Source organism: Boleophthalmus pectinirostris, unplaced genomic scaffold (genome assembly GCF_026225935.1).
Source record: "Boleophthalmus pectinirostris isolate CB_2022bp ecotype Guang Dong unplaced genomic scaffold, ASM2622593v1 HiC_scaffold_1, whole genome shotgun sequence".
In the NCBI taxonomy this organism is placed as follows: domain Eukaryota; kingdom Metazoa; phylum Chordata; class Actinopteri; order Gobiiformes; family Gobiidae; genus Boleophthalmus; species Boleophthalmus pectinirostris.
The window spans coordinates 21888018-21902612 of NW_026570970.1; the positions used below are offsets into that span (position 1 = coordinate 21888018).

Here is a 14595-nt window from a genome sequence, read left to right on the forward strand (position 1 = left end):
AGTTACAGTGTACACACAACTATACCAGATTATTTCAAATTTAATATCATCATCCTATTATATATCATGATATTTCACCAGCTCTATCATATGTCCCTATTAGCAGTACTATCCTGCTGGGTTACTGCTTGACCTGCAGCCTGGAAAGAATCTTGTGCGAGGAATTGGAGAGTAGGAAATCACACCATGTCAGCAGCCATTAAAGATCCCACCTCACATTGCACTGAGGAAGCTGATCGCGCTGCAGCACTTCTTCATGTGAGCACAGCTTTAGGGAGCCGCTGTCCAAGTTAGGCTCATGTACGTGTGTATTTGTGTGAAGGTCTTGAAAGATGAGTCTGTGGGTTAAGTGGCAGCTCCTAATGCATAACTTTACTTCATGCAGCAAAGGGGAGGGTGGCTAGAATTGATACCTTGCAGTGACATCACGCTGGGGCTGTCCTACATCAGTCTCTGTTGGAAGAATGTTCAACAGTTACCATGGTGACACAATGCACACATTGGCAAACACTGACAAAAAAGTTTTAAGAAACTACTACATACATAAAAAACAAAATGGAGATTGTGATCAATACAAGTGTTCCTGATCCTGTTTGATTTTCAACCAAAAGGTGAGTGTGACTAACTGAAGAAATGTGTGGATGTTAACACCCTGAATGCTGCGTTAACACCCTGAGCACCTGAGAGAGTGGCAGCAGGGTCACAGTAGCTCCTGAAAATTTCCTAATTAGTGAACTACTGTGTCTAAGTAATTTCCCTTGTGGATCAATAAAGTTTGTTTAAGTCTAAGTCTAAAATGTGGACTAATACTACTAATACTAATTAGCCTGTGACAGTAATTTTATGTGTGAGAGACACAAACCAGTTCACCTGTTGTAGTTCCAACCAAATCAGCTCTTTCTGGTCAGATTTTGTTCCAATAAAGCTCAAATAACTCTAAGCTCTAACTTGACTAACAGGACTTCTAACAGAGTAGTGCTTTTAATTAGACTCACATCCCCAGGGAATGTTGAAATATCAATAGTTGGTGGTCCTATTATCTTGTCCTGAATCTGGGGGTTATCAAAATGTATTTACCGTATGGCTCAGTTTTATTTACCTTTGATTTGGATAAAAGGGGTCCCTGGTTTGCTTTCCTGAACTTAAATACTTTACAAATTGATAATCATAATTGTACTATGTATCCTTTGAACTATCTGAAATAACACTCAATAGTCAGACCCCCATGTGGCGACAATGGCTGATGGTTTGATCCCATTGTCTTTAGGGAAGACACTTCTACCTACTGTCCTTCCTTGTGGTTTATGAGGGGAGGATCAGTGCTGGTCGGACATTGGCACAGATTTATTGCCCCAGGGCAGCTGTGGCAAGGCAGCTCTAAATACAGAGTAGATATAGGCAAATATAATTTATGCATAAAACATCCAAGCTTTTAAATTTAAGTTGTACACAGACCCCTCTCCATTGTGTCATCATCGCTCTGTGCTATTTTTGCATCCTTGTTTTTGTACTTTTATTTTTAGAGATTGTGGGTTGGTGCAGAGACAGACTGGACTAACCAGCACTAGAATCTGAACACTGGAACTAAAAAAGTGCTTGCATTTTAGAGAGATTGAAATGTTGTTTTTCTAAATTTGACTTTCACTTCATTCAAACATCAATTGTGCTATTTTGTTGAACTCTGCCAAGCCAAAGGCAATGGACTGAGCAATATTGTATCTCTATAGCAGCTGGCAAACATCTTTTGCTTTTGATCTTGGTGTTTTCTTACTGTATTGTCCATACAACCATTTCTCAGGTCCAAACAAGGCAGGACAAAAACACAATTGATTTCTTTGTTGGCTGTTGTGCCTTTAGTATTTGTTCAGATGCAGAGCAAAGAAAGATGTTGCGGCCACAAAAAGGAAAAGTGTGTGTGAGAACGATGTTGAGGTTTGAGGCAGCACTGGCGTCCACTGAAGGTCAGGGGAAGTATCAGTGACAGGAAGTGAGCAGTGCCAGGTTCAGACCAGGTTACCACAGAGATGAATGACCGTGCTGAGTGACACCTGGCTGCTCCTAAAGCCACGCGCACGCCGCCACACTTATGAAAACATGATTTAGATTATCTAAAATGCCACACATATATCACAATTAAGAGACAGGAGTTTCAATATTACGATAATACTGAGTATTATTGACTATAGAGCACATGTTTGGCTTGTACCTAAATTATGTAAAATGTTCAGATGAGATACACTTGCACGACACTGCATGTTTGGTGTAATATTAAGAGAAATGCTTGTTGAAATTAATAGGCTACTCTGTTTCATCTAGTGTTGTCACATTATTGTAATTAATGTCTGTTTTTGTTTACCTTTGATAAAACTGGCTTTAATCTGTGCTTCCGGCTCTTGTTGGGAAATATACCAGCCACTTACAGAAATAAATTACTCAGTGATGGACTGTGCATTTCATGATAAAAGGTGTTTTTTTGTGTTTTTTTTTTTTCCAAATGCAAAGGATCATATAGAGCCATTGTCAAATGGATGCATTACTGATTAGGGAATTTCATATAATACTATTACATATTGACACTGATAGGAAGAATACAGTATTTAGTTACAGAATACTGGATTTTGTAACATATTCTGATACATAGTACTTATAATAGTTTTACACAGAGTTGTATTTCCTATCACTTATTGGAGAAAGAAAAATTGCACATGCCTCACCACAAGAACTGTGTTTTCTTTCTTACTCAGTAATTCTGAGCAGTTTGAAGCATAAACTGTGTGATCAAGTACTGCAGTGTATTCCTTATTTATATATTTTGTTAGAGTAACTCTATTCTGAATACCACCAAATAAAAGAGTAACTTTACCAGAATACAGTTGAATATGTATTCTTGGTATGTATTCAGTTACTTTCCAGCACTGTTTATAGATGGCTTTTCTAATGTGATGTTTTTTAAATTTCTGATAGTGTTTTTGATGTTGTTAATTAATTGTTATTATATCCAGTGTCCATAATTCTTTGACCTACACCTGCTCTTATGTGCTAAACTGACAGCCTTCGTCTCATCGTGGGCTAATGTAAAGTGCTAAACGTAGGCCTAATGGCTGATGATTTTAGCAGAGACTATGACAAAGTAGAAAAACATGTTTTTGGGCAAAAACACTGTGAACAGGAACATGCTTTGAACAAACAGTAAACATCTTCTGTGTGTTTCTTCCTGATACTTTTTGGTAACATTACTTTGAGAATGAATGTTTCGAGTACACACTTTTAGGTTTTTCCTGTTTTTTTTATACCAAACTGACTAATCCCTCTGTTTACTTCCACCTCCTAGTATCAAATAACCAGACCAGATACAGTGCAGCTATTTTTATCATGTGATTTTCACTGATGCTGTAAGATTTGAAAAACAACACTGTCGCTGGTTGAAGGAGTTGCGTCATGCAGCGTCTCAGCTCCTATAGACAGTTTGGACGTTGACAGGAGAAGATGCATTTAATTGCATGTGTCCACCTGTCCTGTCACAACCTTTAGTTCCCCTTGCGGCCATTTTGAAAAGCTGTGCAAATGGGCACAGTGCCAGCCTGCCATAACAACTCACTGTCAGACAGAGAAAATATTATATTTGGTTGTGAATGAATTGTACAGAAATGATATGAGGTAAAATTGAGCTCTTCATAGGATTGTACAAGCATTTCCCATAGATGCCACAACCTGATACTCCGTACAGTAAATGCTGTCATATTACATTACCAGAATAATGTCTAAAGGAAGTATTAGTTTCCTCAGGGCTGTAGTCGTAATGACCAGACCCATCCTCTGCTACATATGTTTGTCTATTTTCCATCTTATCTGACTTAGTGGGACTCCTGTTGCTTTCATCCTATGATTTATATTGCACATGCAAAAGTCAAACACATGGCTATGGCTCGAGCAATATATTCTTTTCTGGAGATCTTATCTTTTGGATCTGGTGCACCTAAAAATAAAATGTATAGTGCAGTAATCAGAAGCAGATTTTGTTGCATTTAATAATTTAAGATTGTTAGAAATGTTTGATAGAATACTTGTATTATATTATTCTACTATAAGTAATAATGCATGTATAAATTTTATTTCATAGCTTTTGTTTTTGCATTGCAGTTGCATTGAATGGTAGTTTCTTATGATGGTTTTTAGCTGAAAATGCTCGTATCTCTTCATTATAAATATTCACACATGTATAATTATAAAGGCTTCTTCATTACATGGTTTGCTTTCAACCTTTAGGGGGAAACGTGGGGCATTACCAGGTTTAAAGTGACTCCCTGGGGGTTGGTCACGAATACACTATACATCATGAATAAAATAATTTTACAGCAGCATTAGAAATAGAAATGAGGTTTTACAGTTTTTTTTCTGGTATGTTTTCGGATTTGAGCGTATATGGTTTCATTGAGATTTATTTTGGCCAAATCACAGCCTGAGGGTTCACTTCAAACACTTTTTCTATTCAGAGACAAAACCATGCTGTTAACTGCGCTTGGTAATTCCACAAATAGGATTACAAAAGAGATACACTGTGAATAAATGATTAATAATAGTTTCTGTGGTTAATTATAATGTGGAACTTTAAGAAATGGCCTGCACATTCAATAAAGGAAAATCCATTAGTCAGAGTGTGTTGACAGTGTGGTAGACAGCGGCAGGTCATGGAGGCTGTGCTTGTGACTGATCAGGACTACATTGACCTTTAACCCTGGGGGCAAAGGTTAAGTACAAACAGGAAAGCAGGGTCCAGCACAGACTAACTTGTGACCTCTTCGTTGTGTGTGCTAAAAGAAGGCTACAGTGTGCATTTTATATGTAATCCAACACCTTGTGTAACAACACAATATTTGCTCTTTAAAATTGTCCAAATTATTGTACCAGCATGTTCAGTAGGAAGAGTTTTCCTCTGTCAGTTTCATTGTTGATAAAGAGCAAGGATTTTATATTAAAGTGTATGAATTGTAGTTAATTGGACACATCCAGAGTTCAGAAAAGTAAGAGCAACAAATACTAGTTCCAACCACAAGGGGTCAGAATACACAAATATAGTGCTATTGCCTTGGTGGAGGTCTACGTATATAATGTCATGTCTGACCCTAACCCTAAGATTTTAATATAAAATAACAAACATACTGTCTGTAATAAAACCTCAAAAATGTACTTAGGTTTTGGGCTGTACTGAATTGCACGTAAAAGTTTTTTTTGTTTTTTTTCCAGGATGCCTCCATCGCACATCGTTTCCATCTAATGCGAGAGAAGCACCCAGAGAAGTTCAACAGCAGGTAACACATCAATCCTCCAATGACATTTTGCATTTTTCACAATAGATTTCTTACAATCTATCTTCTCTGCTTCACTGTCTGACCCCATGTGATTAGTTAACAACAGGACCCTTACCTAGAAACCTAATATCACATAGATCCTCCGTGGTCAGTAGGTCAAAGAGAGGACAAAACCACTCAAATCAATACATTGTTTCCTTGTCTTTGTTCAAAATGAAGACTACGTGCAACTCCAGTTGATGTACTTAATCTGCTGCTATAAGATACACAAGGTTCAACTAATTCAAAAGTCAGATGATGTGCTGAAGAATGCTGCTGCAGTATGAGGGGGTGGAACAGTGACGTAAAAAGGATATTCGTGTCCGTACAGAGGAAATAGTGGAATGCAACTGAAGAAAAAGATGTTATTGTTTTGCTTAGAATGGTCCACCTTAAGGTATAAGAAGTATTAACTGTGCAATTGCAGGTGTTTCTGTTGCTCAAAAATATTTTCACAACATTCTTTTTTACTACGAGTCGCTTCTCCAAAGATCTGATCTGTAACTTGGCCTGTTGGTGTCACCAGTTTGTCTCCACAGATAGATGGGATAGAGGGGGTATGCAAAATTTATTTGGGGGGTTTTCTAACTCTTTACAATGTTGTTCCCTCATCAAAAACATCCCAGAAGAGGTTTTAGATGTCATTCATGCATGTTTGACTAATCTAGCAATCTCTCCTGGGCCCCTTCCGAACCCTTCTTAAGATTAATAATGGATCAATTTTATATAGCACTTTTCTGGACACTCAAAGATGCTTTACAGAGCATTATTCATTCACTTCATACTCGGTGGTGATAAGCTGCTATTGTAGCCACAGCTGCCCTGGGGCAGACTGACAGAAGAGAGGTCTTTGAGAGAGACCATTTTGCTCTGTTGGCCCCTGCGACCACCACCAACACTCACGCACACTCCACTACTATACTACTATACTAGGCAGTGTGGGTGAAGTGCCTTGCCTGAGGACACAATGACACAATGATGTTTTTGCGACTTGCGCCCCACAGTGGCACCTGGTATTCCCAAAGATCTCCCATCCAAGTACTACCCAGGTCTGGCCTTGCTTAGCTTCTGAGATCTGATGGGATCGGGTATGGCCACAAGCTGCATCACCCATATTCCCACATGACAATTCTTTCTTGTGTGGGAAGCAAAGGGAGGGGGGACTCAGATCACCAAAAACAAAAGTGAAACATGCTAATATGTTGTTTTGAGCATTTTAAAAACAATAAAAGAAAACATGGTGATCTAAATATGTTGTGTTAGCAGTTACTACTTCATAGAAGTAAAATACCCCCTCTTTAATGCCATACAGTGGACCTTTCAAAGCAATATCACCTCCATGGAAAAAGCTTTAATAAAATGTGTGACATAATTGATCCTACTGGTCGCTAAACCCTTGAAATAATATAAACATTTCTTCATGTCTGAGCAGGCTCCTTCAGTGTGGTCTTACTGAAAAACGATTGGCCAAGTGTGAATTTCTCTTTCCTGTCAGTTTTAAAGAAGGTGATTCGTAGCTTTGCCAGAAAATGTAAAAGGTCCTCATTTATATTCAAACAGAGAGACAAGGATACACACACTTTTCTTGTGGCCACACTTCTGTCTGACGGCTCATTACAGAACTAACACCTTCAGTATGTACATTTGGAAACCTTAGAGGCTTTAGCCCAGAGGCGAATGACTGGCGGTAATGTTAGCCCCAGTCCCAGATGGAGGCTGCGTTGAAATCTGTTTAGTCATTACATCCTGTCTGTTGACTTTGGTTCAAACAATGACAATGTTTATATAGTTTAATAATTAATAATGGAAGTATGTGTTGTGGAAAGACTATTTATTTGACTCCTGTTGGAATTGTTACATAATGGTATTCCTGACACATGCCCAATTTAATTCAAAGCCCAGATTTAAAATATAAATAAATAAATAAATAAATAGATAAATGATAACATTTGATTTTTAGGAATCTTATGGGAGCTGGTAGTATGGGTAATTTTATGCATAGAGAGAGGTTGTGATATTGGTCTAAATTACATCAACATAAATAAGTAAGCACTTTTGACTCTTGAAGCCTGATTACTATAGGCGTCAAAAGATTACAATATCTACTACAAGCCATTTGTTAAATATAAAGAAATTAGATAACTGGAGCTTTGTCTCTTCGTTTATAAAAACACTCAAAATCAACAGATCAACAGTTTAAAGAACACATATTTTGCTTGAGCCTTCTATATAGTTATAATCCATGACACCCATGGATCATTATGATATCATTTGCACATTTTAAATCACAATATTCATCTAAAATGATTTGATAAAAGAAACAAGTCCTCTGACTTCTGTGTTAGAAAGTTGCAGTTCCTAATGGAAGCCCACATTGCCATAAACGTCATCACAACAGAGTCAGTAACTCCAGTGGAGAGCTGCAGGTCATACCAGTGAGTAGTGGATTTTTAAAATTTGTTCCAAAGTGAAAATGTGAGACTGCCAAATCCTACATGTCTCAGCAATTAAGAAAATACAATTGGAGAACGGAGTAAGTAGAGAGCAGTGGGTGTATGCTGGTGGTGGTGAGAATGCTGTCATGTACATTAACTGATCCCATGAGCAAAGTTAACCAAAGCTTGACATTTGGTGCTGTCCTGTAAGTCTTAAGCCAGTGACTGACAACTTAACCATTTTTATTGTTACCTTAGTGACTGACAATGTGGTCATGTAACCGAGTCTGTACACAGCGGACACTGGAGCAACAAAATGATACGTGAACTGCGACAACGTGGGAGAAGCCTGCAGGCACTTGCAGCACTTTTAGCCTCTTTGTCTTGTTGTGTGTCACTCAAAGATCTTATTGTATGCATTCGTATGTGGTTTCTGCCTCATACCCTTCCCCCCGCTTGTCTCCAGGCCTGGTGCTTTGGGGGAGAGGGGGGCATACTGAAGTGCGACTCCTCACACCTCACACTGGGATCTTCCATCAGAATCTAATGATCACAGTGGCCCAGACCTTTAGGAGCCCATAGCCCTTGTGTTAATGACTTCCACACTGCTGCTTCTCCCTGTGCTAGTGGGAGCGTTAACTGGAGTGGGGGACAACCACAGAATAGTGACGAAGATACTGAATAAAAGGCGCCATTGTGGGAAGACATGGCTTTTCACACTTGAAAGAACAGTGGGCTATGTAGTAAGAACAGGACAGGTCTTATTTAACACACAGGATTAAAGGATTATTCACATGTATTATTTGCACACACTACATGTCATTACATTTGTAAAAGCAATTTGATTGAACTGAGCTAATAAGTTGCACTGTGTAACATTTATGGTAGAGGGGCCCCTATCTTCTTGCCTCCACGGTGAGGTTATTGCTTTGCCTAGAATTATCCACAGTATAGCATTAAACATATTTATTTAGCATTAAATTACAGGTGTTTTTAGTGCTCATAAATACTTTGTAAAACATTAATACTTACTATAGGCGGGGTGATCCTCCATGACCTGTATGACCTGTAACTTGGCCTGGTGACATCAGTGTTGCGGCCTTTAGGACAAGGACGTTCAAATGTAGCAATGAGATCCAATTTTGCATGCTAGACAATTAATCTTGTGTTTTTCCCATTGATGATGTTAAATCGTATAGATAACCCTCTCCATAAGCTCCTTAGCCCTGTAAAACTCACTAGACCTAAATGGATTAGAGATCAGAGCATTGGCATCAACACCTTCCACTTTTGGCCACTGCCCTGCACCTGGTGTCCTTTGCTGCCTTTGGTGCCATGAAGAAAAAAACGTGACAAAGATACTGAATGCATTTATTGATGGCTTGTCAATCAAATGATATTGTACAGTATATTGGGTTTGTTGGTCCTGGTTTCTTGCTAATCAAATGATAAGTTTAGCCATTTAAGAACAATAGCTTCTTTTAGTAAGCTAAAATCTAAGTTTTGCATTTGTATACTTTTGTAACATAATAAAGATAACATACAAATCAATGCAGACTGTTAAGAAACTTATCAGGTCATGTTACAGTGCACTCTCAGATACAGTAGCTCTTGCAGCTTTCTTATCAGAGACTCTCTTTAAGCTGATAAAGAGAGTAGTCTGTCCACAAACTCCTAAATTAAAGCAGACCATTTATGCTGACCTATTATCAACTTTTCAGAGCTTTTAACCATGTTGTAGTTGTTTTCCTTCACTATTTACTCACCTGGAGTATTTGTAGACATTCGTGCATGTTTGACCTATCTTTGATTGCTTATTTTCAAAACACCATTATGCTAATCAATCCCTGTTTTCACCCCACCAGCAAACGGCTGCTACTTATTTTGTTCCCCAATTTTATTTTCTGTGATACACTTTGGATTCGGTAGAGCCATATAGTAATTCTGATACAAATCTGTGACTCGTTAGTGTGATGTGCAGCTATCCATCAGAGGTGCTGACAACTTCACGGCTCTTTGTTGTGATGACATTTATGGGGACCCCAGCTCCCACTGGTTAGTCAGTGGACTTGCTTTCTTCACTGAGTTGTTTTAGATGAATATTGCAATTTAATTAAAACATTATGATCCACTGGTGTCATAGATTAGAAAGATTAGGTTTGGGAGAGGCAAAAGGCATAAAATCAGGGGCAGGGGTGCTTGGGTCAAAGTGTTACTGTTTATTTTAAAGATTAAGAAAGATGTTTATCTCATAGTGGGAGTGGGAACAAATACAAGAGGACAGTTTGAAAAGCCACTCAGCTACGATGGACCATGTGATCTTTGTTTTCACATCAATATGCTTGTCACTGCTATCTCTCCTCTAGTCTTTCAAAGGAATTGCGAATCTATTTGTGCCCCAGCTCTTTTGATTTTCAAGTAATTAAAGAAGATACATTAACAGCTACAAAGAATTGCCAGAATCTGTTATGTGTTTGGGCATCAGCTGTGTGCTTACTGTCAACCACTGAAGTAATGCTCAGGCGACCTCATTAGCCTCCTTACCAGAAAAAAGCCCCAGGGTTCAAGACAAAATAAGAAGATAAAAATGGTTTCCTCGTGACAATTAGTAAAAGGGGGGCTTCCTTTTTTAGGCTTTTTGTGCCATGCTTTTGGATGCAGAGACGTGGGAATAACGCAGGAAGGTTTATAGAAATAAGTCGGCCTCCCTGTTGCTCGCTGCGTCCATTTGCGAGGAGAAAAAGCAAAGTCTTAATTGCATTTTTTACAGTCTGTCTCATGTGGAAGCGGCTTAATGAGGTTAGGCAGTTTGAGCGTCACTACTGTTCCTAATTGTGATCTCAAATATGGACATAATCCCCTGATTTGACAGAGGGAAGGTTTCTGGGGAGGTATTTAGGTGAGCAGAGACAATTAAGCAAAAGAGGAGCAAGCGGGTAGTGCACAGCAGCTTAAGATGTTTGATATGAACATCTGGTCATAAAAATAATAATAATTGGGTTTTGTTTCCTATCTCAACTGAAAATGAAAAGAGTCGTAGTCGTAGTCGTAGTATAGATTTACGCCAAAACCTATTCACTGCATAGCCCACGTTACTATTTCTGAAATGTATATTAAAAGTCCTATATTATGCTAAATTGATTCTTGTGTACTGTAAGACAAGTTGTAATGTTACCGCCTCAAAAAAATACCTGGAGTTTTGTTTTGTATCACTCACAAATGTTTGAGTAACCCTTTATTATTAGTCTGTCTGCATCTCCAAAGCTCAAAGCTTCCACCTTGCGATGTCAGCTGCCTTTTTCCTTTAGCTCAATAGAGATTGGCAATTGTAGATAAATGATTATTCAAACATGTGTGAAACAAAACCCAACTCCAGGTATGTTCTTGCAGGGGTAACAACGTTCTAAAGAGTCAGTTTTGCGTAATATAGGACATTAAAGACACAAATAATACCTAAGAGAAAAACTGACCAGTAAGCACCTTTGTTCCTGTAATTCATGTTTTGATCCTGTCCTAGCCTCTTTCACAGTACGATGAATTAACCTCAGTGCACCCCTATAACGCAGCTGTTGTGTCAATAGCAGTGTTGTCAGTATCAGCAGCGCCTTGTCGTATCATAAATTAGTGCGTGAGTCATTTCAGAAGAAGTGATGCGGGGTGAGAGGTCAGTCACAACAACCTGTCTCTTACGAAATATTAAAATGACATGCTGTAGGTGGAGGGTCTGAGCCGAAAGCCATAGAATCCTCCAACTGAAACACTGGTCACATTGCTCTGTAGCTATCACACATGTTTCAAATTCTGTTGACAAGTGTGAGCTCATTGCTTTGGCAAGGCTTGACAGAGCTCACCTACGCCAATAAACCCAGCTAACTTTGGATAACAACTGCAAGATGTGCTGACAGTTTTAGTTATGTCTATACACAGATGATTTGTAGATGAAAAGTTAGAACATGATCAATAAAACTTAATTTCATTAGGGTATATAAGGTGCAGTATGTAACTATCTGGAGATGGCCCACCATTTGCTTGATTCCATGGGAAATAGAAAGTTAAAACCATACTTTTGAACATTCACCATGTAGCTAGATTAGTTTTCTGTCATACTGTGGGAGATTATAACCAAAGGAACAACATTTCTATAGAGACAAGCATACCAGCAAGCAGGCCAAATGAGCGTCAGGTTTGTGGAGATGCGTGCCCACTCATGGTACATAATTTTTTTTAAGTAGCTCATACAAAAAACACACTTTTATTTTACTTTTAAGTTACATGCTGTGGCTTTAATCCACATGGGAAATTGTTCACAGCATATGGGACTCATATGCTAAATAATTTAAGGAGTAAAGGATATTAATATGAATAGTGATCACTTAATTGATATAATAGTAAGTAGTAACCAATGCCAGTAACCACATATACCAGCTATTTTTATTTGGTTAGAAAACATATGCTATTACCATCCACGCACGTCATCTGTAAGAACACCTGACCACGCTCACTGTCTGAATGAGTCCAACCTTCTCCATGTGTTGAGTGCCGTGAATCATAACAATATTGACAGTGATCGGCTGGTCTCCATTGGCCATGATTCCCCTCTGTCCCCTGGAGAGGCACTGTTGACGCGGTAACGCCTGGCATGGGCAAAAACATGCGCTGTATTGACAAATGGATGACAACAGTGAAGCACCTCTTTGACAGATGGTGCAGCTGACGTTGAGGTTTGGGGTCTCACGTGCCCGACCTATTTCGCCAGTTACCTCATCGCTATAGGGTGCTTTGGCTTTGTGTTGACATAGTTGGTATATAGATACTGTTAGATACAGATATCATGAAGTAACTACATTCATATCACTGCATCCAAGGCTAAACCTGTCTCTAATCTTGTATATGTATCTTTTGTCTTTGTTCAGAATGAAGAATAAGCTCTGGTACTTTGAGTTTGGCACCACTGAGACAATCTCGGCCACATGCAAGAAACTGAACGAATGCATCGAAGTGGAGGTGAGTGTTTAGTTTTGATTTAAACAACTGACAGTTTTCTCTTTTCTACCATATGTTTATTAGAGCCTCCTTATCCAGAGTGCAGCGACTATAAAGAAAACATCTTGACAACTTAATGTTTTAATCTTGTGCTATCAAAATTGTACAACATCAGTAGCAGTTTTATGATGTTAAAAGTTTGTGTTATTCATAGCACATCTTTATTTTGATGCTCCATAAATTTGCTGATTGCCTCATTCTGTCAGACTTAACTGAATACTGAATACTGAATTGCAAATATGTTATTGCTGTTAAATCACTTTTCCCCCCCAATATCAATTCATTGAAACTGCACTCAAGTAAATATATTAAACCAGTTCCTCTTCTTTTTCTTGTGTTTTTTTCTCAGTGTGACGGGATCATCTTAGACCTCAGTAACACGTCTTTGGAGGGCATTGCAGTCCTCAACATTCCCAGCATGCACGGCGGCTCTAACCTGTGGGGCGAGTCGAAGAAGAGGAGGAACTACAACCGCATGAGTAAGAAGGTTCCTGACAGGATGCCGTCCAGCACTGTCACTGACGCCAAAGAGCTCAAGTTTTGTGTTCAAGGTGAGTAAAAGGAGTATCTATTAGTTACAAAGACTAATAGATACTACACTGCTCTTCCATGTTAAATATGTATAATGAAACTACATCTTGTAGTTTGTGGAAATTTTGTTGACTAAAATATTTTGTCATATTTTTCGTCAATTTTTGATGACTAGAACTAAATTAAAAGTACACATAATGACGAAAACTATTATTTAAATTTATTTTTGTTGACTAAAAGTACTGATCATTTTGTCAAATAATAAAAGCTAAACATAAATTAGTACAAATAACAAGCTATAAATTCCAGTTTTCAATTCCAGAGCCCCAAACTTACCATAAACATAGGCTACTCATTTTCCAAGTCTTGAGTAACTAAAGGATTTGAAAGGAAAATGTATTGATTCTGTTAGCCTTCATAGTTTAATACATAAAAACCCAAACTTCAAACTAATCTGAAACGTAATAATTCATTTATAATCTTATATAACAAAATTCCAGATTAACACTTCAAAAATTGAGTGCTTGGTCTTGCTTCACTCCTGTGTCTCTGCTGACTGTTTCCATGGAGATCACTGAGCAAAGACACAAGCAGAGAAAAGCAAACTGAGACGGAAAAAATATACCATAGTTTGAATCACATAAGCAAGAGGGATGACTCATGTTTGTGAGAGTGGCCACTTTGTACATGTTTACAAATACTTGTGCGTCAACATGTCAGACTCTCTTGCCTTTTATAAATTTGTTAAAGTTACATTATTTTTCATGAAAATTCAGTTTTTAGTGGGGTAGGTAGAAATCAGTCTCACTCAATTCCCACGGTCTGTTTTATAACCTGGACCTGGTGTACCGAGGTGAATGATTTTCTCAATGGACAGAAATTGAATGGAAAAAAAACTTTGACCTACTCGCTTCAGGTATGAATCATTTTTACCATTCACTCTATTCACACTAGCTCTTATTGGAATGATAGGTATTATATGTTATTCAAATGACCAGTCCACCCCTCACCCTGCAGTGATTCATAGTTATTCATTATACATTTTTAATATAATTCTGTTCTCAGATTTCACTAGACAAGAACTGTTCATTCAGTGGTTTGCATCAAAAACAAACACGGTGGTTTACACGTAAAAAGGGGGGAAAACTACAGAGAATTGAGCGTAGATTTTTACAGGATCAACAATCGAAGCACCAAACTGTTACTTATCTCAGATTCACGAAGTTATACATTTTGTG

General features: G+C 38.2%; 1 protein-coding gene across 2 annotated transcripts in view; it reads left to right on the forward strand.

The window, feature by feature from the left end:
• LOC110170583 (diacylglycerol kinase beta) overlaps nucleotides 1-14595 on the forward strand; it is a 66073-nt gene that overhangs the window by 37285 nt on the left and 14193 nt on the right. For both annotated transcript variants that reach the window (XM_055150100.1, XM_020936246.2), the window contains 3 exons: nucleotides 5245-5309; nucleotides 12697-12787; nucleotides 13176-13377. In XM_055150100.1, coding sequence (XP_055006075.1) covers nucleotides 5245-5309; nucleotides 12697-12787; nucleotides 13176-13377 — 358 coding nt within the window. The remainder of the gene's footprint in view (nucleotides 1-5244; nucleotides 5310-12696; nucleotides 12788-13175; nucleotides 13378-14595) is intronic.